General features: G+C 48.4%; 1 protein-coding gene across 1 annotated transcript; it reads right to left on the reverse strand.

The window, feature by feature from the left end:
• Positions 1-229: 229 nt before the first annotated feature.
• On the reverse strand, positions 230-783 carry Pmar_PMAR028830 (ku p80 dna helicase, putative; the record flags this gene model as incomplete). Its single annotated transcript, XM_002787916.1, has 4 exons — positions 230-359; positions 407-536; positions 586-672; positions 717-783. 4 exons carry the CDS (start codon positions 781-783, stop codon positions 230-232), a joined length of 414 nt encoding a protein of 137 aa, XP_002787962.1.
• Positions 784-1,031: the final 248 nt, after the last annotated feature.

Genomic DNA, 1,031 nt, shown 5'->3' on the forward strand with positions numbered 1-1,031 from the left:
TCGAAATCATCGAATATAATACCATCAGTACGGACATCATCACTATATGGTAGTTGATTCATATACAGACAGGTGTGACTGTGAAGAGACTACCTCCTCAAGAGGAGAACGGACAGATGAGCTCACCGTTCGGATATGTGAGGGGCCAGACAAACGTACTTGGGCTTAACGTCGTTGCGGAAGCAGTAGCGAGCCAGCATATACTGAAGTAAGCCTAGCGACACGTATTTCAGCAGCAAAGATAGAGCACTACCACTCCCATGGCATCCATAGCCTTGATAAGACTACTCAGCGCCTTAGCAGCGTCCAGGTTGTTGGGCTCAGCCGCTACGCACTCAATGGACTCCCCTATCATCAACCTGAAATCAACCCACCACTGTACTTGCCATGCAGATGACCTCACTACTCCTCGGGAATCGTCTCCGATCGGGCAAAGCCAAGCATGGTGAGACACTTGTCCGAATGGTACTTCAACGAAGCCTCATCGTAGGGCTCGAACCGCACGAACTGCGTACCGTACTTGTATGCTTTCGCTCCTAAAATAACAGCAGCAGTTCACACTGATACGTGTTTCTGTCCTAGTACTCTCTTCAGCAGGTATGGCTTCTCCATCAGGGTCATCTACAGCGTAGTACACTCTATCCATCTTCACAGCTGCTGAAGTGTGAGTACCTCGAAACACCAAGTCCAACTGGGTACTTCTAAATCTACCATACTTTCCTTCTTTAGTGTTGGCAGCGTCACTTTACTAGTCTTGAGATAACACCATATAGGGATCTTCATATACTTCGTGAGTTCGAGGTCAACTCGACATTTGGATATCTGTTGCGTGTCTTTGCTCCTAACCTATCAGCAAACACATCAATCCGAGTCAATAGCTGCCAAGCACGACCTGTGTTAATAACTCGAATAGTGCTTCCTCCTGCAGATACTGTCCCTTCTCTGATCGAGCCGCTACCGACTCAAGTACAGCATGGACCTCAGGCAAAGGCGCTGAGAGGCATCATACACGAGGAACAGTCCACAGTGCC

Source organism: Perkinsus marinus (assembly GCF_000006405.1).
Source record: "Perkinsus marinus ATCC 50983 genomic scaffold scf_1104296929176, whole genome shotgun sequence".
Classification (NCBI taxonomy): domain Eukaryota; phylum Perkinsozoa; order Perkinsida; family Perkinsidae; genus Perkinsus; species Perkinsus marinus.